Genomic DNA, 27,396 nt, shown 5'->3' with positions numbered 1-27,396 from the left:
GCATCAGTCCCCCATTTTTTTTTTTTTTTTTTTTTACATGACGTTAGACATCAAGGTTTCATTCCTTCTAATGCATGGAGTTCATATAGAGTTAGAATATAATTGGAGAATGTTCTTGATTGTCAGGAGTCAGCTACACCTAGACCTTTTTTTTTTTTTGCCCAAATGCCGATTGTTTCTCCAGCTTTAACCAGTAAGATAGCTGTATTTCAAACTTTTATATTATACACATTTAATAATTTTATTGAAGTTACTAAAAGGCTTAATTTGCAAACGCAAGTAAAAATATGAGCTATATTTTCTGTCAAACCTCACTAAAACAAGTTAAGCCATTTATTTCAATAAAGCACTTTAAAAGTAAACAATAAAAGTTAAAGTTTATTATGTTTATATACAAACAACTCTGCAAGGCACACCTTTGTTTAAATAAGAATGTACAATACATTTTATTCTTTAACACAAACAAGTTTTAGTTTCGTTTTGAAATATATATTAATACAAGTTTGTTTATGTTGGACAGAGACAAAAGGCCCCAAGTTATGGATGTTCAGTTGTCACGGATCATTTAGAAAAAAAAAAAAAAAAAAATCATTCAACACTTTGTGATGTCTGTGTAAATGAACAAATGTGTAAAATGTGTCAGTACTTTCAGATGGAGCCTGTTCGTCCTCACTTGTCATGACATTACAAACAAAATACTTTGTTGTAACTAGGTTTGTAACTGTCCTATTCCAGTGAACTATTTATCATCTATCAAAAAATGATGATGAGACAAACCTTTGTCAATAGGACTCTAGAACACAGTATCTCTTTTCTTAAACTTCACATGGTGACACAAAATTTAATTGTAGTGTGTTTTTTTTTTTGTTAGAAAACATTCGATTCATTCAATTTTTTGGTTAAGCTAAAACACAATGTAAACTTTTATAATATAATCTGTTAGTTTCTTTTAGTTTGGCCTTGCCCTGTGTGCACAGAGAGAGAGAGCCAGAAGTAAATAAAACAAGCTGTTCAGCTTTAATGAAAAATTATATGTCACATTTGATTTGGCATTTCAGAGTTGTTTTAAAAAGTGTCACTTCTTATATGAAACGTCGTGGTAAAGGCAACAGTAGCATCCACATAAACAGCTTTATAGTAATATTCTGTAAGTTGTTCAGTACATACTATTGATTGTAGTGATGTTTTCCTGTCACTCCGCTGAGGTTGCCTTCATAAAAAAAAATGTTTGTCCAATATCAATCAGGACATTTGTGAAACAGCTTTTGTTATGACTGCTCATAGCACAAAAAAAAAAAAAACAAAGATTGAAGGATAAAAGGATGCTCATGACAAAGGGCTGCTGTGACTCATGGAACAATACAAAACTAAACAATGGAGCAAAAAAAAAAAAAAAAAAAAAAAAAAAGAATCAAATGGTTGGGAATTCAAGCTTAGAAACATTAAATTAAACTGCAGGCTGTCAGAATCACACAATTTGCCATCATGAAATGTCCAACGTGACATATTTGATAGATGTCAGATCCCTGAAGTGGTTACTGACTTATGTCATCTGTACAACCTCTCTTTACCTTACAGGTTCAACAAATGTCCATCAGTTTGTTTCATTTCCACGAGAAAGACAAGGAGGTAACTGGGCAGAGATGGTAATTCTGAAGGGGCTGAAGTGAAGGGTTTACTCAGCATCATTTCCAGGGATCTATCCTCTGCTGTTTCAGTGTCTTCTGGCCTGTGTGTTTCAGTGAATATTCCTATTGCTGGTGTTCCGGATTCTCTGGCCATTATCATGCCAGGAGGCCAAGTCGCTTCACTTTAGCAGACAGAAAAGAGTGGATGATGAAGACTATGGTCTTGGGACAACAGTGGAGGTCCAGTTGCTGAAAGAAAAGAGAGACAGGAAGCAGTGACTACAAAGCAGAAGAAAAGTTACAGAATAAAATTAGTTTTTGCAATGTACAAGTGTAATATTGACCACAATTCCCAAATATGGATCTTTATACGAACAGGTGAACACATTTGAATACTGTTGTTGCACCAGATGGAGATGTTCAGTGTTGGCCAGAGCTGGTCTTTATCTCCTGACTGTAAAATGCATTTGGAACCTCTGGAAAAGACTAGTAAGAGCACCCTGTGTTATGATTTTTATATTATGTGTATATGTTATGCTATATGTATTAATATGATTGCTATAACTGTGATTTGTTTGTTTGCCGTAGTGGTAGTGCTTGTAAGCATTAACAAAGCAGCTCTGCCTCATTAGTTTGCGCTCCATCTTGTGCCATATAAAATTTTCCTTTGCAGTGTAAATCACTTTTACAAATGTAATACTCTCACCAACTGTCATGTCTGACAACAACAATTCAGGCTAGTTTTCGTGTTAAATAAATGGCTCAAATTTATAGTGGCAATAATTTAACAATACTAAAAATGCTTCATACTCATGGATTCAAATAAAAACGGCTATTTACAATCTCAGCCTCGGGTCCCCCAAAGTCCAGAAACATCATGCGAACCCCATCATCTGAAGACATTCTTAGGCGCTCGAAGGGCTGCTGGAGGAGAATATTTTTCCTGACACCCATCTCTTCTGTGAATAGTGTAAAACCCTCATCGATATGCACTCCCAGGGTACACTCCTTCCCATTCCAACTGCAGGCTGAGAGGATTGAAAAAAAAAGAAAAAGAAAAAAGGGTTACATAGCACAAACGAGATAAATGCAATGAATAAAATCTAGATTTCTACATTTCTGTGTGAGCTCAGTGTTGAAAAAGAGCCTAGAAGTCTTGGGTGTATTCTATGAATGTGATTATTTTACTGCAGTGTGAGGGGGAAAAAATAATTCAGATACTGTTTAATGTACAGAAAAGTGATTAGGTCAAAATTATAGTTCAAAGAAAAATCATCCTTCTTTTGATCCAAAATTTAAACCATTTTCGATTATTGCCAGGTGTGTTTGGACTACCTTGGGCTACCAGCAGAGGGCAATGTATACATATATTACTACACAGCTGTTTTTGAACTCTCACAAAGCAAGATTACTAAGTTTTCTGAACAATTTGCTGAATAAAACGCAGAAACTGCATCATGGAAAAAGACCTTTTGCAGGTTTAACTAGCTGCAGACATGGATTTATAAGACACTGTAATGCATATATAACTAGTTGAAACACATATGTTCTGTTTCCTCAAGAGACAAAATATAAATAAAAAAATACAAAATTTAATTACAATTTTTAAAAAAATCCCAACTCCAATCCTTTGTAAAACATGGCCCTATTATGTATTGAAACTCAAACTGTCTGCACAATAGAAATCAAGCACCTAAACTTTAAAACAAATATTCCCAGACCACAACTGAAGAGTTTGTATGACAGATGGAGAAGTCAGCATCTTGTAATGTTCCCAACTGATAATACAGTTTTTTGTTTTTTGTTTTTTTTACTGTATTTCTGTTGAAAACAAAACTTTTAACAGTGCCAGAATACACTGAAAACATTTGGCAGTGTGAAAGACCTGTCAATCAGTTTGAAAGTGTCAGCATATTCCAGTTTGTCTTCTGTAGTTGGACTACTCTATTCACATTTAGATCATGGTTTAAACAGACAGCAGTGAAACAAAAGAACTTTCATGCAAGCATTCTCTTTTGTTGGAATTGTACAGAGTAATACTGCTTAACATTTACTGAAGTGACAATGCATTCTTGGTGCATGAATTTGACTTTTTACTTTGTACAGATTCCAAATGTTTAAAAACTGGGTGAATTTGTTTCTGATTCTTATAAGCTCAAAGGATATCACTCTGATATGCTTGGGCCTTTTGATGGTTCAGCACAGAATTTGAATTCAACTTGTAGACGAGCATTAGTCAAGGAATTTCTGTATCTCTACCCGTGGTGACCTCCTTGATGAGCTCAGCAGCATTGTGGCAGCCCTCCACCAGCAGGTGAGTCCAGGCGGATAGCTCCTTGGCAGAATCAACCCTGAACACATGGGTCTCTACGCCTTGCTTGGTGCCCGAACGCAGGCCAAATGACAGCTCAGAGTCCAGAAGTGGAGAACTCTTTCCTGGGCCAGAGTGAACCAGCCTAAAGGAGAGAGGAAGTATAAACAACACTGATGACAAAGAGGGTAATTAAAATTCATAGAAAAGAATTGCACGGACCCAGGGGGAGCAAATGAAGGACTAGGCTATGCATGATTGTGTGTTACAGGAGCCAGAAAAGGGAGGCAAAAACACATGAGTCATAGTTTCTATTTCCACTAATGTTTTCCAAAAGAATGAGATTATTGGGCAAAATGATCAATAGTCCAGTCATGGAAAGAGTGAGCATGTGCTCCTTGACTGGGCCAAACCAAGCCACGGGAGGGTGTGGTAGCTCAAAACTGAGTTTATGAAACACCAAATGTTGTGCTACATTATGTGAACGTGTTTGAGAAATTCGAGAAATTGTAAATGGAGACGTGTGAGTCCATGCAGACCTGGTAGTGATGAGTGGGTGACTCTTGGTGGGGCTGCTGAGGCTCTCTTTGTTGTCAGGCAGGGAGGGATACAGGAGCAGATCTCTGTCAGTTAGAACAGCCAGTACTGGTCTCTCGGGACCATGAGCCACCTGCACATATGATTGTTGGTAGTAGAATGGAATAAATCAGTCATATGATTCTTTTCTGACAGTAAACAGTGTTTAGATAGATAGATAGATAGATAGATAGATAGATAGATAGATAGATAGATAGATAGATAGATAGATAGATAGATAGATAGATAGATAGATAGATAGATAGATAGATAGATAGATAGATAGATAGATAGATAGATAGCAAAACTGATGAATCATTAATTGCAATCCAATAACATGGAAAACTGACTTTAGCTCAGCAAGACCTGAGCCACAGGTCAAGCCAAAAGAGCATGTAACCAAAAACATCAAATATTACAAACAGGATTTTAAAAGAGAAAACTGTAGAGCAGATTTTGCAGCTTGCACCATGTATGTCTGTATTCTTGCATACCTGCTCTGAAATCCAGCCCAGATGTTTGACCTCCATGCCAGGTTGCAAGCGCTTCATCTCCTCCTTCACTCGTGGTAAAAGGTTGGCAGCCCCCGCCTGTATGGCATTGTACCAGGACTGAGCCATAGCTGGGTCTTTTGCCCGCAAGAACACAGAGTTCTTTCTGTTGGATGAAATCACTTCAAAATACCTGGCACATAAAGTGAGAGGAAGAGAGATAGGAGCAGAGAGATAAAAAGGAGGTGGGAAAAGGGGCAGTTAGAGAAATAAAAGATGCAATGAAAGAAGAGCTTGAGGGTGAAGACGAAGTTTCAGATGTTAAAGAGAATATGTAAGTAAGACAGGGTAATAAAGTACCTTTCACAATATTCTCTCCAAACCATTTTGTTATTCTCAGGTTCTGTCAGATTTTTTTTTTCTCAGATATGTGTGAGCTGAAAATCAAATATTACATAAACTTCTTCCATGCAGTACCTGTTTTCTGTGTCAGGGGGGCACTGTTTTCGTGACACCTGGCACATCTTCAGCGGGATACTGCGAGGCTCCTTCACCTCAGCAGGGGAGAGCTCGGTGCCCCTCTGAGGTGTGGAGGGAGGAGAGTCCCATGGGAGTGTGGCCCCAGGGGACCCCGAACTTTTAAAGAAGGCCGACATCTCCTTGATGTACTTCACTGCAGCAGAGAGAGAATTAGATAAAAAGAAAAGGAAGACAAGAGGACAGAGGAGGGAGATAAAGGGAGTTTGGGAATATGAATACAGAGCCTCCAGTTCCTGAGATGGGTTGAAAACTGTAGCAGCACTTAAGAACAACTTCAAAAAAGATACAGAAACCTCTCTGTAAAAGAGTACTGTCACTTAGATGATTTCTCAGCTATTTTACATAGCTAGTCATGCTCCTTTATGAAGAAAAAACATTTAACAAGGCAAATATAGCCAGGAGTACCATGTAGTTTATCTTTCTGAAAAGGTAAGCATCCAGATACTATAATTTACTAAAAAAATCTGTTCTGGCTCGTTTTTTGGGATTTAGTGAATGCAAAAGTTTGTCATCTAATGTTGAATTTTTGATGCATATCTTGCATCTGGAGGCAGAGAGTGGATGTGATTTCTTCCAGCTGTGCACCAACATATCCAACTTGGATGAGCAAGCACAGCTGAAAGTGTTGGGGAAACCACAACCCAAATTCTGAACATCTTAAGACTATAGTGTTTTTCATAATCTCACTATTACTTGCCTAAATATGTTTCACAGCTGCACAACCAAATACCATTTGAGAATAAATTCAATGATTAATTTATCACGTTTGGCTCACTTTGGCCAATAATGACCATCAGTCAACAGTGGTCCCATCGCGCCAGTATGTCAGTACTGTAAAAAGGTTAATAAAGGTAAATTATTACAAGGAACAGGAGAGTTAGTGCAGAAAAATACACTGTGGGTATTTCAAAAAAACATGTGTTGACAGAACCATTAAATCTATAATTCACGCTATTCATCAGTCTAGTTACACCATCTTTCCTATGTGATATTTTATGTCCTCCCAAAGATATATCAGGGTATTGTATATTTATTTGTATTGTATATTTGTATAGTCCACATAATTTAAAACAACCCATTGCTTTTGCTTTTCTTGGTTTGTTTCCACATAACTACAACTGTACTATGTTATCTGATAACTAGTGTTGTTAAAAAGTATTGTTTTACAAGATCTCTGAGCGTTTAGATGATGTTTCATCACAATGGCATTACGCTACCATATTTGGTAAGTAGTCATAGCAAAAAAATGGATAACTGGGAGGGTCTTAATCAGACGGGTGGTATTACAGCGAGATGATTGGAAATAAAGGAGCAGAATGGGAAACAAAGGTCTCTGGCCATATTCAAGAGCTCCCATAATCACATGTTTTATGTTAGCTATAAGCTAGTTTTACACGTGTTACAAAATCAATTGTGATTTGCTCTGTATGTCTTCTTTAGAAGCAGTTTTGACACATTCACCTACACACACACACACACACGCACACGCACACACACACACACGCACACACACACACACATATAGAAAGCATGGCCTCACAGTCCAGTAGGCTGTGGTATGGGCTTGGCAGAAGTAGCCACTGCTGGAGTAAAAATAGCTCAAAGGACATGGCAAGACATGAGGCTGAACGCAGAGCTCTGGTTTCACTGGGGAAGTATGAAGTGCTCTTCTTGCACAGCACGAGCAGCATGTAGCCAGAGGGCAAGTAGAAGAGTCATAGCACAGGACAACTTGGGTGAAAGAGGGGGCTTCCACCACTCCCTAAGCAGGAGCCCCAGCCAAACAGTTCCTTAGGCAAGCAGTCTTACAGTTATTTTAAATAAACATCAAGCAATAAATCAGTGTGGTGGTTCCTTCTGTTTTATTTCACCACAAGAAGTGCAGTACTATCAGGAGGTAGCACAGTGACTACTTAAAAAGAGGGTCAAAAGTTATAGAAGGGTCTGTCTGAAAGGCTCAATACAAGGAACGCTCAGCACCCCTAACTCACCTCCTCACTATGTAAAGATGCTTTCAGACATTTCATCTAGAACACTGCTTGTTTCATTTGCCAGTGTAACAACTGTTAGCTTTCACACATCTGCCAGTTGACTCTGTTCAAAAGGTCCCAATGCTACAGATGCCCTGCTCACACAATGGTGATCTAGCACATAAGAGCATGCATCGAAGGATGGTATGTACTGTATTATCTCACCCTTAACAGAGCGACAACATTCAGTGTCACACAAAGCCACCTCCAGGCACGGTATGAGTGTGACTTTTCTTGAATGCTATTATTAGTTCCATTGGTGTTCAAAATGTTGCACAAATGTTACCTCATCTTAGGACCTGGAAAAAAAATTACTCCGGTTCTTTTCCAAACATTATGTCAGCATTTAAAAACTATGTGACAGAGTTTTTAGAGATGACAGTGCATATCTGTAGGCAGCTTATGTTACTGTGGAAAAGGGCATGACCTAGATGCTGAAAACTATAAGCATACAGTAAGTCTTCAGAGTCAGCACAACATTCACTGTCCCTTTGCCTGCATCTCTTTTTCCTTTCAAAACTCTTGCGGTTTTTCAGTGCTATTATTCTGAATCTCTAATCTTTCCCTCTCTTTACCTATCTTCAGCCATGAGCTCACTTCCTTGTCAATGTCAGAGAGTGGATTATATCAATAATTCAAATTTAAATAATCTCTCACCAACGTTTTTCTGTCTAATCTAAAAAGAATCATTCAAGAGAAAAACTCTTTTCCCTGCTTTGGTTTAAGAGTTCTGAAAATGCTTGCCTCACATATTGACCTACCAGAATGATTTCCTGTGACACCCATTTACACCCATATTGAGGGGAGGGTTTAACAGAAATACTTGCTCAAACATTTGTAGCAGTAGACACACATGCAAACATAGAGATGAACATATAAATAATACATATCCAAAAACATTCCTGGAATCACTACACTAGGTCATTAGGTTTGTGTTGGTAGCAAAACACAGGTATAATATTTTTACCTAGTCCTATAAGTCCATTCTAACTGGATTTTAAGGATTTGGGTGTAAAATCGCCCTTTTGAGTTAACCACTCTGTTTCTATTTCCGCATGTTTTGTGAATCTCTGAATCTGTCACCATACACGCTTATATGACCCTAATGTAGACCCATTAAATGGTCTACGAATGCTTATCTCTACATACTTTCACTTGTTTACTCGCCTCACTTGCACTATGCAAAAATCAGTTCAGTATGTCAAAAAAAAAAATGTGTATGACAACACCAGACATACTGGGAATGTGTACACTAGGAATATGTATCAAGTAGTGCGCAACCAACATGTATCAACTACAGCTTTGAAGTAGCTGTCAAATTGCAAGCGCAGTGTTTCATAGAAATGAGCTTCTGTCCATTTGTTCTAGTGCCAACCCATTGATGTCTGTACCATGGGGGTAGCCAAGGCCATTCAGAATTGATGTGGTCAATCTCAATATGGCAGGCAAGGCTACACGACTGGGAATGGAAACGGGATTGCTTAAATGATTGTTTTGAGTGGAAGCCATCATAGAAGATCACTTCAACTCAGCAACTATAGTGAATAATAGAGATCTGCGAGATTAATTCAATAAGTCCTCTTGTGGGCGACAGCACAGTGAAGACTGGCACTTCAATAATGGTTATTTGAAGTGGTAAGGTTGTTTCACTCATGCAAATAGTGTTACACTTCGTATAACAAATTTCTTTGAAAGTCAGTCAGAGAAAGTAATGAGAATGAGAACCAACACAGCTGCAGGTGCTAATATCTGGCATGCAAACAGCGCTCTGTTTTCAGTGGTCATTACTCTCTATTATGCAAGACTGAGGTTATGTACTGTATGTGTTTCATGCTGCAAAAACTGCAGAACAAAGTGGGCTAGGAGAAAACGCCAATTGTAACAGGTTTAAGGAAATGTGTGTAAAGAGGCTTTACTATTTTGCAAAAAGTGATGTGGAAATGATTGCACTGGTGTTTTCCAGATTAGAAATGTTACGCATTAGCTGTGTGCCCACACAACTAATTGGACAAGATAGGTTTCAGGCAGAGTGCTTAATAAAACAGAGAAGAGAGAGAGGGAGGACGAGGAAAGAAATAAACATAGAATATAGAGAGAGACAGGAATATAAAGAAGATTGGAGTAAGAACAAAGAGTGAGACAGGCAATACAGAGACCGAATATACAGCTAAGCCAGAAATGTTGCCAGAAACACCAGTCGCGGCGCATTCAATACAGAGCTAAAATTAGCTGAGATGGCACTGTTATTTTAGCTTATCTGGCAGCCAGTGAAACTACTTTTGTATTAGGTGTGTGTATGTTTGTGTGTGTGTTTGTGGGTGTCATATGTTTCTTTGCTTATTCTGCAGAATCTGCCACTGAGCTTTTCCCGCTGAAATCTTTATATTAAACCTCACAAATCCTGACCAATTCAATTTTGACACATTTCACTTAACTGTTGTTTCTCAGTTCCTTGGACAGTAAAAAAATGCTGAAAACAGTTCTCAGCCAATACCTGCTGTTGTGTTGATTATATTGTTGTGTTATTTTACCCGTTTGTCTGCATCCACACACTGTATAGAAGCAAAAATCTAAATCATCCTGTTTTGTTTTTCAGGAATCATTTTATATTTAGAGATATATTGTTTTATAACAGGACAATAACATGCTTCTATACTTGGTGGTCAAACAGTGGCACTGGCTTGTCGGAGAACACACAAAGCCCTAAACACCAAGCCCTCCTCCCTCCTCCTCTGGTTACCGTGGGAGCAGCTGGAATGTCATTGGCCAGTTAGCAACCTCAGAAGCACGCTGTTGGCTCTGTAAACCATGTCAGGGAAAGAATGTCCCAGTGTCACACCACCAACGAGAAAAGATGTCCTGAACCAAAACAACATCATAAATAAGAAAATAAAAGCTATTACTGAGCTCACTTACGATGTCTGCCAATCATAAATCAGATGATGTAGGAACAGGAGACTTTTACATGTTGCAACAGTTAAGATATGGATTGTGCAAAAGAGGATGTAATTTAATATCTGACAGATGTTGATGGTTTTATAGATTTAGTAAACAAACTTAGGCATGCAAACAGGAACACGCAAGCAGCACAAGCATGGACTCTCCAATTTGAATTAATGCCAGATCATATCAGCTTATATATCATCTGATAAGTAATGGAAATCACATTACAAACGGGCTACAGGCATTGTAGAGTACATTCCAACCAACTGGAATAAATAAATATCTAAAAACCGAATTTGATTTTTTTTGGCCACATAAGAGCAGCCCACAAAGCTATAAATACTGATGAGTCTATAGAAACCATATGGTGTTAACAATTGCCTATTTAGACATCCAGCAGACATGTAACAATATTATTATTCATTTGAAGATTTGTTTTTGTCTACTCAAAAAGGGTATATCAACGCTCCATGTAGCTCTTCTTTGGTCTCCACCAACTCTTGAGGAATAGTTTGGCCTTTTAGCTGTTAGATGCTCCACTAGCCGCTAACTGCTGTTTTATAATATGCAAGTACTACACAGTGGGTTTTCAGCTTTTTCGGTGAAAAGACCAATTTTGGAAATGAAGCACACTGTCATTTTATTGGCTGTTCATATTATGTTGATTAGAGAAGCATTAAGGGAAAAAAGATGAATCCATATTTCTAAAAAAAAAAACAAAACAAAAAAACAAAAAAAACAGACCACAAAGGCTAGAAATCCATCGTTTTGTTTTCTGCTCTCAATTATGAATCCACATATGTTTGAATCATGTCTTCACATTTGTGAACAATGCGTGTTCATGCTTCTTTTAAATGATCACTAGGATCTCATGCAATAATAAATACTGGGTTTCTGTGTGTCCAGCAGTTTGCTGATTAATGTGTGTCTCTTCTGGCAGTGTCAGTCAGTCAGAGAAGAGTTCCCCTGCTCTGAATGATTTAGATAAGTTCACCGTTCCTATAGCACACCTCATTAAAATCATGGATAAATGCCAACCTGAGGGGTGTAAGGTATAGTATGAGAGAGGCAGAGAGAAAGACAGAGGGAGGGCAGAGTACACTGAAGCAGCCTTTCAAACTAATTCACATACTGCCAGAGTGCAGATTTGATTACTTTGCATAGTGTGTCAGGAGATTTAATTATCCTAATTCAACAAAGTGAAAGTGAGGGAAACTTTCTAACAGGATCTGGCAGAGGACAAGAACAGAGTAAAAAGGAGGTTCAGCTGCAGATATTTGTACTTTACCATTTTTTTGTTTTATTTTGTGTCTGGAGACCTGTTTTCTCCCTGAGAAGCAAAATAATAATAACAAGAATTTTTCCATTTCTAGGTTCGTGTAGGCCACATTAGCTCAAACTGACTCAAAGCAGTCATTTGTTGTGTGCCTTATCAGCTCATTTACCCTTAATTTTCATTCCTGAGTCAAACAAATAGATAGAAACATGTTTCTCAATATGTTGTACTGGGTGCTGAAAGATTACAAATTATAATATCATAAGATTATAACTGTCACTGAAGTTACAGGATGTACACTGATATATAATATAGTGGGTTATGTGTATATACGAAAACATATGTAGATTTGAATATGAAAATTGTGCTAAAGTATACAGCAAAATAATAAATGGCCAATAGGTTGGCTGGCATATCAGCAATTTTTAGACCAGCTAATTGTTAATGTTTTTCTTTATTTGTCTGTGTTTCTGTGTAGATGTATTAACTAATTTATTCTGAATAATGGCTGCAAAAACCACATTTAGTGCCTATTGTCCACCCTCTTCCAATCCAAACATGCACATTCTGCACAAAACTATGAGATGGTTCAGTGGAGTCTAAGCTTGTAATGAAGTGAGAGAGTGGCACAAAGACTGGGCCACCAATTTATCAGAGGCCTGGGATCAGAACAGTGGGGTTCAGAGGGGGCCTGTTAAGCAAACCTGACACCACAGAGGGAAAAGGGTTTGAGAGTGAGTTGTGATTTAATAAAGCTATGTTATTTTGTGGGTTAATCCATTCCCCTCGCTGAGTCTAAGCACAATGTCTTTACAGACCAGCAGCTCTGAAGGAAAAGTAACCAGGCTTTGTGTACAGAGGGTTAGAGGTTTCACAGCAGGGATTCGCTCTGACAGTCAGGAAAGAAACAGCTACAGTACACGAAAAACTACTGAAGGAGATGCCTGGTGTGGACAAGATATTTCTGATTATTTCCAGTAACAAGGGTTGATTTAAATACATACACTGTAAATTGACTTTGGTGCTCCTTCCTGGCTATTTCTTTGTGATTAATGAATAGGGGCAGCAAGTTTCTGGCATGATAACACACTATATAATGAGTGCTACAATTGTAGATTTCCCAAATAAATTGAGCTAGAATGCAGCACAATAAGTCTGGAGCAAGACAGTCAAAAGGTTTGACTTTTCTGAAAGATGGCAAGGGTTTACTTTTAGGAATTGGACCACCAGATGGGTGAGATTTGTTTTTTCCAAAGTGTCAGAATCATTTCAATAACAGCACACACCTTCTTGTGTCCTGGGAAGATCCAAACCTAAATGCATCGAGTCAAACACAAAAAGTATTTTCAATTACAACTTGGCCTAGACCTGCAGTATATGTGGGAATCCTAGAAGATGCTTTTTCCACTGCAAGTGAAAGGACAGACTACATCAACTTATCTAGGTTAGTGTAAAGAAAAGTATATGGGAGGACATATGCCTTTTTTCCTCACACTATATACTACACAGGCCTTGAACTACACCACTCTAGAAAACAATTCAAAGCCTAATGTTACATCTGAAATGTATCTATTGTTAAAATCAGGGCTATTGGAGCAAAGAAGAGAAAAGTAAGGACTCAGAACAAAGAAACAGTAGGTACCAAGAAACTGGAGAGAAGTTTGCTGAGGGATTCAGTCAGACTACAAGAGAAGTTATTTTAAAAGTAGTAATTATTCTGTCACATGAGCGAGAGGCAGAAAGTTTTAATTAGGAGATAATGTCATTGGCACAGCTATACAAGTGCAGGCAGTTATGACGTCAATCAGCTTGCTTAAAACATAGATAACATACCACCACTCTGCCGAAAGGTTCCTCAAATCCAAACAGGTTGGGTTCATGCATTTTGTATCTTCTGAAAAGTATGAATTTTGAAGAAAAATCTAGTTTAGAATCTTATCACATAGTCATGTTTACCAGGCGTATATTAATTGTGCTCGGGCTCATAAGTAAACCATCCTGTTTGATTCACAGGTCCACACTGAAATATTGCCACATGCAGATGCACTTTTCAACTTGCAATTAAATTTGACAGGCAGGTCAAATTAGGATAAAGAGCAAAAAAATAAATAAATACAAACTGGGATCTGCCACACCACGACTTTAAATTGGTCTCCCACTCAAGAGAGAAGTAGTTTTTATCTGCAACACTGTCTAAAGGATAGTATTGTGCACATGTTTTAAAAGACATATTTTATGAGGTGACAGTGGGTGTATAAAAAAATAAGACCACACTTACTTCCAGCAAATGTATAATAATTCTCAGAATTTGGCATATATTTGTTGAGAAGCAAGATACACAGGATGGACATACAAAAAATACTACTGGAAAAATTGTCCAAATCACAGGGTTATGCTCTGCTGCTGCTGCTGCTGCTGCTGCCACCCACCTGATGAATAGGTTAGTTGATACACAGAAACACAAACTTTCACATCTCTGACTGGGCTCCCACCTGAGAATTTACAGTTGAAACCTGTGAATTAAGAAAATCTCACTTGCTTCTCTGAGTACCTGTCTGGCAGGGGACAGAGGCTACCCTCTGGATTAGGAGTGTAGCTAGGAGTAGGTGTGCATGTGCCTATATACAGTACATGAGTTCAGTCCATTTACAGATTATATTATGTGTGGCAACAGACAACAGGACACATAATAAGCTTTAGCAACAGAACCTGAATTTGTGCAGAATGAACTTTAGACAAAGAAAGAATAGTGCACATTTTTAGCCAGCAGCACACCGCGTCCCAGTGAGGAGCTTTAAACCGTATACCCCAAAGTCATTATATTCCATAAATCACTCACTTAACCAGCCTTGAATCAGAGCTGGAAGATAAGGCACGGGTATATATCTCTGCTGGCTTAGCTTAAAAAGACTAAATGGTATGTATCGTCTTTTCAGGGGATATATTCACACATGTCCTTGAAGGGCTTGATTTGTAGATAGGAAATGATTTTTAGCTTTGAAAGCACAATGTTACTCAAGCTGCTGGTCTGAACTCTTCAGCCTTCTGAGGGGCTGCACTGTTTTCCTTGTATTAACAGTCCAAACAATACTGGTGTATGATCACTATGATCATCGTCAATGACTACAAGTAGGTGATGTACTGTTTAACAGGTACACCATGATACAGTTGATTATTAACACACACCTAACCATACGAATGCATGTTTGGAACATAGACACAGCCAGTAAAGGGATCTGATGCAAAGGGAATGCATGAGCTGTGTGTGTGTGTGTGTCAAAGAGAGAAAGCCACTGAGATTAGGGTTAGGGTTAGCTCTTGCTGAGAATGCTGACAAAGCAGCCTTCAGCTTCAACACTCACAACAGGCACAAATGAACCTCTTAAAATCTAAGCTCACCTCAGGCAGTCCTTAAACATACTCATGCTTGTGCATACTGAATTTTCACATTCTGACAAATTTAAAGCAAGTATTAATGCACAGGAAATGATAGAGGATGACAACATCGTCACATTTATTTAAGAAAGATAAAGATCCTATCAGTGTTCACTGGAATTTCATATTAAAAGATGTAATGAAACCCGGATTCAAAATATGACTGTACCTGCCAGGTAGGGTCTAAACATAGTGGTGACAAAGCTTATTAGAGGTTATCTCTTGGTCCCTGGCACGTCGATACTGTATATCCAAGGTGCCTAAATTTAAGAACTGCAGGGACATGCACACTTATTCTAGAAAGGTGTTGGCTTTGAGATAATGATCAGATAAAGGAAAGACCTACACAATAATAACAGATTCAATCCTTACTTTTAATAACCCACATTTGTGTTTCAGCTTTAATTGTATCCCTTAGGATACAAGATACCCGCAATTTAGTTTGAGCACCATATATATTGTGTATAGAGAAGGGCAATTCAAATCAAACAGCATTCAGCATGACAGAGAAGTAGATGACATACAGGTTATTCATTGTCAAGCAACAATTATGTGTTCATGTTTTCTTAATTTGGTGTAAAACATTACATATTCACTGGACTTTGTGCTAAGTTACTCAATAATTCATGTTGGCACACTGGCTGTGTGCCATATGAGAAAAAGCAGGAGACTATGCAACTACACAAACTGTCCCATGCAAAAAGTAGTTCTAGACAAGGGGAAGATTGCAGCTATATGAAGCCAATATTTCATCAAGTAAAAAATGAGCATAGCCACATGGAACAAGACCATCCACATCGCGTACCTTTTGATGCCACGTTTTTTTTCTTTTTTGGTGCCAGATGGAACAATAATAAAAACAAATACTTGTAAGAATTTTCTACTACTTCAGTCATTCAAGATATTAAAATCAGTACTCTATTGTGCTAATCAGGTCAGTTGCTTCTGCTTTCACTGACCACTATATTTTCCACATTGTGGTTTGTTCATTTATATATGATGACCCAGCCATGCTGTACTCTGAAGATGGATGACATGGACCATGGACACGGCTGGGTGTTGGTGTAAGGAGTTCAGTCCGGTCCTCACTTCCTGACACAAATAGGATGGAAGGTTTAACTTGTATTTTGTGATCTTCTCTGCTTATTTCCAGGAGCTTACTATTTATTGCAGCAGCATTGCATGTCTGTTCAGTCAGTAAGTCCCCTTTTCCTTGTCCATCACTCTGGTGAAGAGTGTGTTACATTTGTTTCCTGTGCTTTGAAACACAATGTACCAGCATTCAAATTTTTAGGACAGATGAAAAGCACCCACATACACACACATACTGACATACACCTGCCCTCTATCAAAAAACCTCACAGGACACACACTCTATCTGTCCTCTCCTCCAACATTCACACTCAGAATACCTGTGTCCTGTAGCCCATATGTACTCTTCCTCTCCTATCTTTACACTTTGTCAATGTTTTCATGAGTGTAAGTATGTGGGTGTATAATACTTACTGTGTGCTTTTGGTCAGACCGTGGTTTCCCAGGGAACATTTTAGCACTGAAGTACCCCTACCACTAACCCTTTCTTTCACATCCACATGTACGCACATGCACATTTGTACAACCATTTTTATGAGAATAGTGATTCACTAACTCTAACTTTAACCATGATAATTAAGTATTAATCCCAACCCTTACCCTAATCACATCCTAAAATTCATTCTAACTGTAATCCTAAAACCTAACCTCAAACAGCCCTTTCAAGGTGTGTTAGGAAGTGAGGAGCAGCCCAAATGTCCTCACTTTCCCAGAACACCCTCACTCCCACTGTACAAAACTCAAACCAGCCTTCGCACTGTTGCCCATACAAGTACGCGCACACAAACAGTAGGTCCATGGTTTCTTCATAGAGCAGTGGAACAGAGCCTGTCTTGGCTGTTAAGCTGGTGACAATGATGACTGCATTTTTAGTGAGAACAGAATCTAAATTAAAACAGGGCAGAAGGCAGTGGGACAGTTCAGCGACCATATTGAACATACTGTTCATCACTCATCCAGGTCATCTAGAGTTGCTTCATATGTTTCTGCAAGTTCTTTTCATTCTGGCCTAATTTCTTACTCATTTCACATTTGTTCATTTCTGTTCTTTAAAGCCACATCCAACTGTTTTATGATGTTCTCATTTTAACATTTGACATAATTGATATATAAATCTCCACACTTACTGTGGCAGAAACTCAATGACTCTATTATGAAGGCACATTCAGGTGTGATAAGGTGTGGGTGACTTGAAAAATGTGATGCTGCCCTATGCACCACTCTATGGACACAGCACATGTGCTCACACACCTCTGCACAAATACACTTAGGCTGTAAATGTCGCTGGGAGGAAATGAAGGAATCTGTGGTTTTATAGTTTCATCTGGTCGGCTATATTTATCTGACCCTCTCTTATGTTTGCTGTTCCTCTGTCTCACCCACACATTGATTATTCCATCACCATTTTGATGTAAGGTGCGACAGGGGAAGGGGAACCGAGGGCAGCCTACTGGGAACATATAGTAAGGCGCAAGTTGTTTTCCTTTCAAATAGACAGACACAAATTTTTATTTATGGTGAGAGGTTTTTTTATACACATTCACACTCACACCTGGGAGCTGCCCAGTCCTGCCGCTTTCTTCTGCTGTTGGCTGCTAAGCAACTGTGTAGGGCACTGAAATCATATTTATTAAAAATCTATAATGTAAACAGTGGAAGAACTATTTCCAGCTGTGCCATATACACATTGGCACCTTAAGGTAACACGTTAACCAATAAAAAAAACAAATCTTATATACACCTTTCTGGTTTTCTAATCTTAGGGATGAAGAGCATTTTGAAAACAAACTTTCAGCCACTGCACACAAATTGAAAGAAATCCATAGCATCCTTGACAACATTGTTTAGCTTGATTGCAGTGCTAGAAGGTATAAAGCAAAGCTCAACATTAATGTCTTACATGTTCTGCTGCAACAGTCAAAGCTGCATTAATCTCAGTGAGCATAAATCTGTATAACATAAATTATTAAAAATATTTATCCATATGACTTCCAAAAGAGTCAAAAAGGGGAAGAAATCCTACCAGAAGCACAGGATGCCAACCACTTCTAAGGTAACTCCTTTAAATGTTGTAAAAGTCCTTATCTGACAGTTTCAAGTATTATTGCTCACATATTTCAGATATTTTAATGTGATGGAGGCAGCTTCTCCTTCATCTCATTCAAGGCCGTTTGTGTTATGAATTTCACAGAGCAATGAAAAATGCCTTGAGCACAGCGGTGGTGGCTTCTTTGTTGCTGTACACATGTAAGAAAGACTCCTACCCTGACCTTTAACACTGCAGTGGTGCCAAGAAGGAGTTTGCTTCTCACTGTGTTTCTCTGTATTTTGATAAAATGCCAAAACCAAAATAAATGTTGCACTTATACTTCAAGTCATATGTATTTGTGTATTTTATGATGCAGAATTTGTCTTGAAATAAAACCTAAATCTCTGAAACTGCAGCTGAAAAGCTGCTAGCCCTCAAGAGTTGACGAAAAACTTTCATTCTTCATTTCCTCTATTCCCTAAAAATACTCCCAGGCTTCTCGACAGATATGCTTTCCGACATCCTGCCATCTCCATCAGACAGACACAAACAGCAAATGCATCACAGGACATCAAAAAATACACATCCACATAAATGCACACACACACACACACACACACACACACACACACACACACACACACACAACCATCTCCCTACAGTGAGCCCTCAAGCCTCTTTCAGTCTTCTATCAGGTCCTTGGGGAGAAGGGAAACCCATGAAATGATTCCTGACATAACGGATCACAGAGCAGCACTGGTTCAACTCTCTGATAGCCACACTTTTCTGCCTGATTGTGGACAAGCAAGGCAGAGGGATTTACAGTGATTTCCCCTGGCTGTAGCTCTAGCACTGTCTGCTCTGCTGACTGACGCTGACACTGGACCACTATGAAAGCTAACCCAAAGAAATGCTGTCATACGGACAACTGCTAAATCTGGTTTAAGTGCCCCCATCTTCCTTTATTGAAAATAATAATTTTCTCCAATGGATAGTTTATGTGATGTTTCATGCACTGAGTAATTCTTGTTTCATACAGCTCAATAAATTTAAAGACCAATTTTTTAGCTGTGGAAATACATAATTGCTAGTGTTTCTTTATCCTGTGTCTGAGGAGATTAACTAGGTTTTCATCTGGAAGCATACATTTATAGCATCTATGGACTGAGGCATCTGTTTGATTCACATCACTGAATATAACTGTTAGCCTCTGTTTACTCTGTGGGTAAACTCTCAAACCACAGACCTTGACAAGTAGAGAATATACAGAGCAATAAAAAATAATAAAATAAAAGCAAGATATAAAACATGTCAAGTTTTATGGATTCTGAAAAAAGATATTTTCTTTGAATAGAAACATCCAGTATAAAACATCAACCATTGCCTTTTAGACAGTCTGTGCTTTTGTAAAAAAACACATTACAATTTCGACCCACTGATTTTAAGTCAGCTTGGTGGGGAGACAAAAAATTTCTCTGATGCAATCAGTTGGCAAGAGGAAAAATTGTTTTTAACCCTTTTCCCTTGCACGCACAAACAAATGATGCAGACTTGCTTTTAAGTACACAAACACTCATATGCATGCACAAAAACATCCAGCAAATGACTAAACAATAAGAATGAGACAAAAACGGACAAAAAGATGCATTAGCTCTGGTAGCTCATTGAATACATTAGAGCAAGAGGAAAGAAAAATACCTGCAAACACCTGCTGGCTCCATCGCAAGCCTCCCTATGCACAGCAAGTCCTACCTCATATGGTTGCCACGATTCTTACTTCTGAAGTTTCAAAGTATTTTCTATTAGTGTCAAAAGTGTTAGATGTTCAGGAAGACTGCTCATTAGCATGCTAAGATGCCCAGAGGTGTGAGCTGCAACATTATTCTTGAAATTTGGGCCTATGGTTTCCTCTTTCTCCTTCAGTTTAACTTATTATTTGGACGTTTCCAAGGAAGTTTGATCAAAGTTCTGATTTAACAGATCGTCTCTCTCAGCTCAACATCTATAGCTGCTTATGAAGATGAAAGTGCTGGAGAACTATCACAGTTTCCAAAGTTCCCATCATTTTCATCTATCTATTTGGAGCTGTACAGAGTAGACAGGGTAGATTTAGATACAGGTGCTTAATTAATTTTTATGGGAGATGTGAATTTTGTTCTCTCCTAAGTCTAAGGATCTAAGGATGACAGTATTGACAAATATACATAAAGTGCTTTGCCTGTGTCTTGTAGGTAACTTGAAGTCTCCTGTCACACTGCAGAACGTCTTTACGGCACAGCAGTGATTAAAAAAAAACATCACACATCACACAAAGAAAAAAAAAAGCTAGAGTCTGCTTAAGATTGGTGCTTTTCTGAATGAAAATATCTTACCTTCAAGGATGACTTCTTTGCCAGTTTTCTTCAGAGCTTGCACAGCCTCATCATGTGTGGCCTCCCGTAAGTCATAACCATTGACAGACAGTATGGCATCACCAACGTAAAGTGCCTCAGTCTGGTCAGCAGCCAGCCCCTTAAAAATCTTGGAGATGAGGATTGGCATTTTGTTCTCCTTCCCTCCTGCATGACAAGAACAAAAATAATGTTGTGTCATCTCACATTTGTTTCAGCAACCAAAACCTTTATATTGTTGCCTGTGCAGGAACAAGCTTGGAATTAAGTTCTTCTCTAGAAAACAGACTGACTAGTAGCTGTAACGTCAAATAAAACAGCCTCAGTACTACATTTATTTTCATTCCAGCTGCACAGTGCTCCTCATACGTGAGCATTTATAGTGACCGTCAGTGCGTTTAAACCACAGTTTAAACAGCATATAAGGACAGACACAGAGAGCAGTGGTTACCCTGCTATACTAACTTCTGCAGTTTCCCAGCTCTTCCTTTCTCTCCATTTCTCAATCTCATTAAATGAAGGTCAGCTAGAAAACTGATGGATCTGCCTCTTGCTGTGGGCTTTCAGTCTTCATGAGAAATATTGTCGTTAACGTCAGCCAGCAGTTGGACTCTGGCCTTCGGGCTAGTGAGAAATTATCCAAAAGAAGATTACATTTAATTAATTTCAAATACATCTTCTACAGGTTTCTTCCTCTGGGTGATTCCTTGGGATTTGACTCATGTATCTTCCTTAGAAGCCTAAAAAAAAAAAAAAAAAAAAAAAACCAGTGTTGAGGTGATATGCTCTTACAATGCATGTCAACCACCATGCCACTCAAGTTTTGGAAAGAGGGATTTATCTGCCACTTGACTGCTCTGACTAGTTACAGCTACTAGTCAGTCTGTTTTCTAGATCACTGACTGAATTGAGGCAATGCTGCCTGACTGAGTTTCTCAATCAAGATTTGCTGGTAGAAACTGGAGGTTGAGATGAAGGGGAACTTTCAGCAATATTGATGGTGACAATCATGACCTTGTTTTAAATATTTTATATAATTAGGAATTGTAATGAAAGTTTGTAACGGAACATAAACACGATTTGCAGAAGTTCTCATTATAAAGACCCTATAAAGAACACAGTTTATCATTATCTATGCTGTTTTTGTCTATTTTTAGAACTGCAAAACATGTTTTTCTTTTTGTTGACTTTCAGTCTGTTACTGTACCTATAGGTAAAGCACTCTATATTTGAAATCTAGTGTACAAACAAAGTTGCCTTGAGTTGCTTTGTAGGAAACTCCTATTTGATTCTTTAAAACAAGCTGAGATACTATGTAATAGGTGATGCATGCCTATACTTATAAGAAATAACTGACCAGCATCCAACACAATCAAGATGGAAACACCTTAATGGTTCTGAATCCCAACTGATTGTCTGGCACCCTGTGAGGCCAGTGTCCTGTTCACCCCCGTACAAACTTTGTCAGCAGGTCTGAGGATTAAATTTGAATACCTTCCAGTCACAAGTTCTTTCTCTAACCTTCAGGTTACCTTTGCCCCCACTTTGCACCACCGCAGAAGCTGTAGCGAATTACATAGCTCTGTAATTCCCAGTATCTACATAAAGACTCCACAGTACTAGCAAAACACAAACTGTACACTTAAATTTATGTCTTCTACAAAAACGTTTTTTGTGTCAACATTGGACACTAAATAATTTGGTCTTACTTGACTGAAATGATTGAATGATAAGGGAGCCTAACAAACTGACCTGATGTAAGGATACATTCCTTACATCAGGTCATCAAGTTTTTCACTTTCTTCCTTGACAAACTAGAGTATTAAAGTTTTTTTTTAACTTGCTATATTTCCTGTAAAATTAGGTATTTTGACTCAAAGCTAGTGCCAATTTTGCAGAGATCTGGGGAAATGAGAACTTTAAACAGAAGTCATCAGGGAGATAATATTAGCATCTGAATACTATGAATAAACATGATTTCAATCAAGTCATTCTACACACTGAGAAGATATAACAAGATATAACTGTCTGAGTGCACACGAATATAGACCTGAGTAATCAGGTGAGCCGGTAAGTTCCCCCGGATCCATGTGCAGTTAGCTGTAACAGCTTCCCCAAACAGCTATATCTTCAATTTCCTTCTGACTAAAAGATAAGTAAAAAAAATGATTTGACTGAAAACATGTTTATTCTGAGCACTCTCAGAGGCTAACATTGACCGTCCCAATGAAATTCAACGCAGGTTCTCATTTGCTCCTTTGGCACACCCAGTGGAGCAAAGGGCCAGAAACAATGACAAATACACAGCTGCCTTTTCCCACCTTTATATCTCCCTGCAATTTCTCTTCCTCTCTTCACATATTTTCAGATTTATTTTCAATCTCAAATATCTTTTATTGAGACAACTGCATAAACATCCTTGACATATTGTGGGAAAAATACTGCCAATATATCTGTCTCTCCTACACAATCCTTAATCCTCTAATATTCCCTTCCCTTCCCTACCTTCCATCCCCAAACCTTTAAAGTCAAACACAGTTCAGCAACCTCCAGCTGGCAGCCTGTCACTCAACTGAGCAGAAGGTGGTGGTGGTGGAGGTGGATTGGAGTCACTGGAGCTACCCATGACAGGTAAATGAATGGTACTGCTTTAAACATCACTTGCATGTGTCTAATTAGATATTTTTGTACTAAGAATGTGCTAATTCTACTTTCAAAGAATTTTGCTTAATCAGCACTTTGTCAAAAGTCATCATAGAGTGAATGAAATGACACAATCAACACAATTTCAAAACTGAGGGTATATATGCCTGATGAGCCTGCAGGTCCAAATATGGAGAGAATCCCTTTTTATTAATCGCTTGGTTACATCCATCTGCACCTAAGCCTTGAAACAGGCAGAAATATATTCTGTGAGTAACTGAGCTGGTCTGTGACAAAAGCTTTTGAGCCACAACACACAAAGACCTAAGCATTTCAACACACATGAAGCCACACTGGGACAATTAAAACAATGTACAGGAAGTCATTAAGCCCACAAAACAGCCATGTGCCACTTTGCATCAGCTGCTTAATTTCAAACTCAAAATTGGTCTCACTTCCACTGCAGTAAAACACACCAAGCTCACACCCAAATTGTTGCTGCTGGGTTGCTGAAGCACACTCTTCCTCACTCTGACCAAGCGACTCGTCTACAGACCTGGATCCTTGCTTCCTAGCCTCTCCTCTTAAATTTAGACATGTGAGAGTAAAGGTTGACTGCCTCCGTGGTTTTTCTGCAAGCTGGGGTGGGCTCCCTAAAATTAACACTAGTGGAGTACTGTGCTCCCAGCCACATAGCTTTCATCTTTAGCCAATGACAACTGTCTGCGGTGGGCTGCTCCTCTCAGCTGTTCACAATGTGGTATCAGCTAGTCCCTGACAATTTCTGCGCTGTTCTTTTCATAGCTTCACCCTCTTTCTTATTAATATTTTACTATATTCTTTCTTTCATTTCACCTAATTCTCTTGGTATATATTCCTTTTCTTTCTATCCCTCTTCAAACCCATTTTCCTGCCTCTCTTCATAAATGCTTGTGAACAAACAACATCACAACAATGTCACGTCAGCAGGGTGTCATCTATGATTTTGTTTTAATAACATGCTGTCTGAATTTCAAAGCCTCCTATTTCTAGAGAGATGGACATTACATTTATGTCATTAGAGGCTGAATTTGTTGTTTGTGGTGGTGACAATGGTGTGGGAGCTAAAATTAACATGTCACCGGCAGCTATAATGATGAGCCATCTCTGCAACATGACAATGGTGCAAGTCTACACCTGTCCATCAAATCATCCCCATGCATCGCCCAATGGCCAAATGATAACCTGTCAATACATGCAGGCCTTTCAGGCAGTGGAGGCTTTAACTTACATGCATAAGTTCAGAGAGAATGCACACACACACACAAACATACACAGCATATACACATACATATCTGATTTGTTTTTCACCATTTACTGAGTTGATGTTGTCACAAGATATTAAACAAAATTGTAAACAATGATCTCGACCTCCAGAAAATTAAATCGGAACATTGCACCTCATCCTGCGCTATTGTTTTATCTTTTGTATTTATAGCTCAGCCCCCCCCCCCCCCCCAGTTGTTTTCACTTTCAGAGAGTAGCCTGTTGCTGCATGTCAAGGAAATAGGACAAGGAAATGGCATTTAGCATTTACTACAGAGTACATAATGCAAGTATGTAAAGATGGTTTGCATGACATTGTAAGGTCACAACATTTACCCATTGAGAAGTCGGGGAGCAACAGTGGCATAACCATGATGTGCATCTAGTTAGGGTGCTCGCTTTTGTTCATTCAAAGCAAAAATCTGACAGAAAAAAAAAATTAACCCATGTGAAAAGGTTATATTGGGTACAAACAGCACTCTCTCTGCTTTCACCAGTATAGCACTTTATTAGACATGACAATTATTTTTGCTGCAGTTATAGGCACCCCTTCAGAAACAAGGCCTGAAATTAAAAAAAGAGGGGAAAAAAGCTTTTATAACCCCCCAAAAAAAGCAACTGCACACTTGATATATTGGTTTGTAACCCACTGCCACTCTGTCAAAGGCAGGATGTCTCCATTCGACAAGCTATCATCTGACTTTAGTGTGTCTGTTTGACCCATTATTAATGCAAACAAAAAATACACCACCAGTCAAAAAGTCTGATCACACCTTGACAAAATGTGTCCAAACTTTCATTTGTAGTGTAAATCCATTATTGGTGGCTATTCTGAGTTCTAACAGGTGTTTTGGAGGAAAAAGACATATCTAATGTTAGTCAATTGAGGAAACTTTTTTTTTTTTTTCTAACCCAAAGGGAGAACAAGTTGTAATAAAACAATGTGTATTTACCTCAGTTTGTGGGGGCAAACTATTAAATCCATGTCCTAACACGACAGTAACGTGAGCTGCTTGTCAGCTCCGGGAGAGTGGAATGGTTGAGGGGCAGCTCAGCGTGAGAAGAATCACTGCTGTCCGTTGGTTTTCTGTGCTAAGACTTCGCCCTGAATTATTTTACTCTGAGTTAGAACAAGCTGTGCAACGTTAAAGTTGAATTTATCGCACATTGATGAGGCTTAAGGGTCAGTCTGAAGTCAAGACAAGTTAACTGACAAGTCGACGGTTTTGTTTTTTGTTTTTTTCTTGTTTTTTCCGACGTCGTTGACAGAAACTACACTCCACCTCCTAACTTAGCAGAAACTTGTGTCAACAGTTCATTAAGTGAGCCGTCTTACCTTTGATGCTGATTCCCAGTCCTCCAACATCTTGCTTGGTAACTCGCACGGTGCGCTTCACGTTTGTGATGGTTTCCGGGACCGGGGACGAGCTGAGGTTCGGGGGGTCTCCGTTGATAGCACCGGCGGGAGTCGGGTTGGGCTTCGCGGCGGACTCTTCGGCACCCTCCCCGGGATTTACCGTGAGCGTGTCCTCGGTAAGAGTGGCCAACACCCGGATCCAGCGGTCCACGGTCACACGAAGTTCTAGCAGTCCCGTTTTCTGCGCCTTCATCGCGGCAGCCATGTTCAACGCATTCCTGGAATAACTCTGGACGGGCTGGCAGTCCTGTAAAGAGATAGGGGTGAAGGGCTGGGCTGGGCTGCGCGGGGGCATGCAGACACACAATTCCCCCCTCTCTCCCTCGACTCTGTCCGCCCCCAAAGAGGTTTATCCAGTAGTGAGAAGCAAAGTTAATTGAGGGTGATAGGATTGCTAGTGGCGTTGACACACTCTCAAAGTTCAAAGAGCGTCAATTTGAGTCCCCCCTATTAAAGAACTGTGTGCGGTTGAGTCACATATAATTAAGTTTTGAGTTATTTATTTATTTCAAGTGCATTGAACCCGCGGGCTCAGATCACAGATCTAATTTGCAATGTGCCCAGAAGAGTCAAAATCACAGCACTGATGTAGACAGATGTTCTGTCTGTTTTCACACAAATACTACCACTCTGCCGTGGCTCATATCAGGCGTGAAATCCACAACTTAAACCCTGTTAACATCTGAATTAAGACGCCTGATTCTCCCTGTCAGCTCAGAATAAAGAATCATTTGGATTTAGTTGTCTCTCAACATCTGATTCACAAAGAAGAGGAACGTTTAGGTTGCTATAAATATAAAACCCCTTAATAACAAGCAGGATCTTAATACAAGGCAAACACAGGACAGGCATGATGTGCTACTAAGGGTGGAAGATCTTCCCTCTAGCAGGGATTACATACTGGATCAAGGGATGACTAAAAAGACATAACATAATTATTAGTTAAGAAGTTTGCTGCTGGTGTATTGTTGAGATCAGTAGGCACCCATTGCAGACATGTATGTGCTCATGGCAATGTGATTTGGAAAAAATGTCATTCATATGATGTGTATAGTTGAGTTTTATACCAAAAAGTGGGATCCCAGTTTTTTCGCTTTCTGTGCACCCCAGTTCTGATTCATTTCCCTTATTTTCAATCCACAAGACTTCATTTTGAATAACATCCTCTCTGAAAACAACTTTTCCCTGATTTATTTAAATTTGTTTCCACTTTCCACAAGTCAAGTATTTTCATGTGAAACTGCAATTATTCTGCCTGAGGCATGCACAAATAACTAACTGCATATCTCT

The 27,396-nt window shown here is 38.9% G+C and overlaps 1 protein-coding gene across 1 annotated transcript; it reads right to left on the bottom strand.

Moving 5' to 3' along the window:
* Window positions 1-815: 815 nt before the first annotated feature.
* Window positions 816-26,452, bottom strand: snta1 (syntrophin, alpha 1). The gene is made up of 8 exons (XM_026307622.1): window positions 26,026-26,452; window positions 20,724-20,909; window positions 5,484-5,679; window positions 5,010-5,199; window positions 4,479-4,609; window positions 3,888-4,084; window positions 2,469-2,656; window positions 816-1,877 (listed from the first exon to the last, which is right to left on the bottom strand). Exons 1-8 carry the CDS (start codon window positions 26,399-26,401, stop codon window positions 1,785-1,787), a joined length of 1,557 nt encoding a protein of 518 aa, XP_026163407.1. The 5' UTR covers window positions 26,402-26,452; the 3' UTR covers window positions 816-1,784.
* Between the last annotated feature and the right edge of the window lie 944 nt (window positions 26,453-27,396).

The sequence above is a fragment of the Mastacembelus armatus genome, chromosome 5, assembly GCF_900324485.2.
Source record: "Mastacembelus armatus chromosome 5, fMasArm1.2, whole genome shotgun sequence".
NCBI classification, from domain to species: domain Eukaryota; kingdom Metazoa; phylum Chordata; class Actinopteri; order Synbranchiformes; family Mastacembelidae; genus Mastacembelus; species Mastacembelus armatus.
The sequence above is the reverse complement of the archived record's forward strand: the minus strand, read 5'-3'. Positions and strand labels throughout refer to the sequence as shown.

What these genes read in the sequence shown, in the direction of transcription:
- snta1 (XM_026307622.1), bottom strand. Translation starts at nt 26,401, where the DNA reads ATGCCCCCGCGCAGCCCAGCCCAGCCCTTCACCCCTATCTCTTTACAG. An exon ending in CCCCCTGACACAGAAAACAG is followed by an intron (nt 5,200 to 5,483) that starts GTACTGCATGGA and finishes TTTATGTGCCAG; the next exon opens with GTATTTTGAAGTGATTTCAT. An exon ending in TGGGCTGGATTTCAGAGCAG is followed by an intron (nt 4,610 to 5,009) that starts GTATGCAAGAAT and finishes TCATATGTGCAG; the next exon opens with GTGGCTCATGGTCCCGAGAG.